This window comes from Brassica oleracea, unplaced genomic scaffold, assembly GCF_000695525.1.
Source record: "Brassica oleracea var. oleracea cultivar TO1000 unplaced genomic scaffold, BOL UnpScaffold03074, whole genome shotgun sequence".
NCBI classification, from domain to species: Eukaryota; Viridiplantae; Streptophyta; class Magnoliopsida; order Brassicales; family Brassicaceae; genus Brassica; species Brassica oleracea.
This window is the reverse complement of record NW_013619600.1, coordinates 1-1,322: the sequence shown is the minus strand read 5'-3', so window position 1 is coordinate 1,322 and position 1,322 is coordinate 1. Positions and strand designations below refer to the sequence as shown.

The 1,322-nt window shown below is 37.1% G+C and overlaps 1 protein-coding gene across 1 annotated transcript; it reads right to left on the bottom strand.

Moving 5' to 3' along the window:
• Positions 1–91: 91 nt before the first annotated feature.
• Positions 92–1,110, bottom strand: LOC106321801 (respiratory burst oxidase homolog protein B-like; the record flags this gene model as incomplete). Its single annotated transcript, XM_013760038.1, has 3 exons — positions 669–1,110; positions 257–410; positions 92–140 (listed from the first exon to the last, which is right to left on the bottom strand). Coding segments are annotated over exons 1-3 (609 nt in total), but the record flags the coding sequence as incomplete, so codon positions are not given.
• Positions 1,111–1,322: the final 212 nt, after the last annotated feature.

The window sequence follows — 1,322 nt, the reverse complement described above, 5'->3', positions numbered from 1 at the left end:
TAAACTTTTTCAAAAAAAGTTGGAAGAATGTTACGAATGTTTCACTAGGCCGGCCCTGCGTATAACTAAATCAAAATCGATTTATTCTCACCTCCTTAACCTCTTCTCCCGTAATACGACCGTCCAAGTCTTTGTCCACCCTTAGTCACATAAGCACACGGGGTAGTAAATTATTAAGTAACTCTCTTAGAATCATGCCATATTTTATAACGAATGCATCAAAAGTTGCCATACATAAATATAAAACCATACTTACATATCGAAAAAGATTTGCAGCCTAGCATCAAAACTATCGCCTGCGATCTGCTCCCAGAAATCGAATAGTTCAGTTTTGGAGATCGACGTAGTCCCTCTCCTTCGGACCAACGCCTCGAATAGCTCATTCACAAATTCGCTCGATTCAGCCATTCCTATTTCATTGAAAGTAAATTTAATTAATACCAATATTTTATCTCTCTTTTTCACAAAAGTTACAAATAAAGATAAATGTAACACAATAAGAAATTATATAGACTTTGACCCCTTTGAAAAATAAATTGAGTTTTGGCTATGCAATTAAAAAAAGAAGGTTGCCTAATGATACAAAAAATTACTTGGTTTATAAAAATATGCCTTAACAAACTATTTAAAATGATCTCCCAAGAACAATATTTGTCTAGAGAGATTACCTATGCAATGTCCAAATTTAGATTTTGGGAGCTTCCCTTCAACAGCCAACTCATCGAATCTCTTTTCAACATCATCCCAGCCTCTACCAACGGCGTCGTTTTGGGTTATAAACCTCAAGCCTCTAAGAGCAAACATAGCACCTGACTTACACCGGTCGAGCCTGCGTGAAGACAACGACAAGGACTTCACCATCGTTTTCAGCTTCCCCGAAACAACCGACCGGAGAACTGCCATCGGCTTATTCTTTTCCAGCTTCAGTGAGCCGAGGCTGTCGTCTCGAAAGTCGAGCGTAATCTCTACGCAGTCCTCACTATCGTCTGAACCAGTGGCTTCACATCGGGAGGTTATATCTCCTTCGGACCAAGATTCCATTTCCTGCTCCATCTTCTCTTGCTTGTCTTCCATTTCCGAACAACTACATTATACACTCTTCTCCTTTTTATAAAGGCTGATGAAAGTCAAAATAAAAAAAAAACTATTAGCATGTGCTTGTCTTTTATAATTAGTATTTTATTATTTGTCTCAATAGTTTATATTTTATGTTTACCGGTCTTGAAGACTACTTAGAGCATGATTAATGGAGAGTTCTTAGGATGAAGTTTTTACCGGAATATAAGAAACTGTCTCTTAACTTTTAACTAAAAAAACTAAGA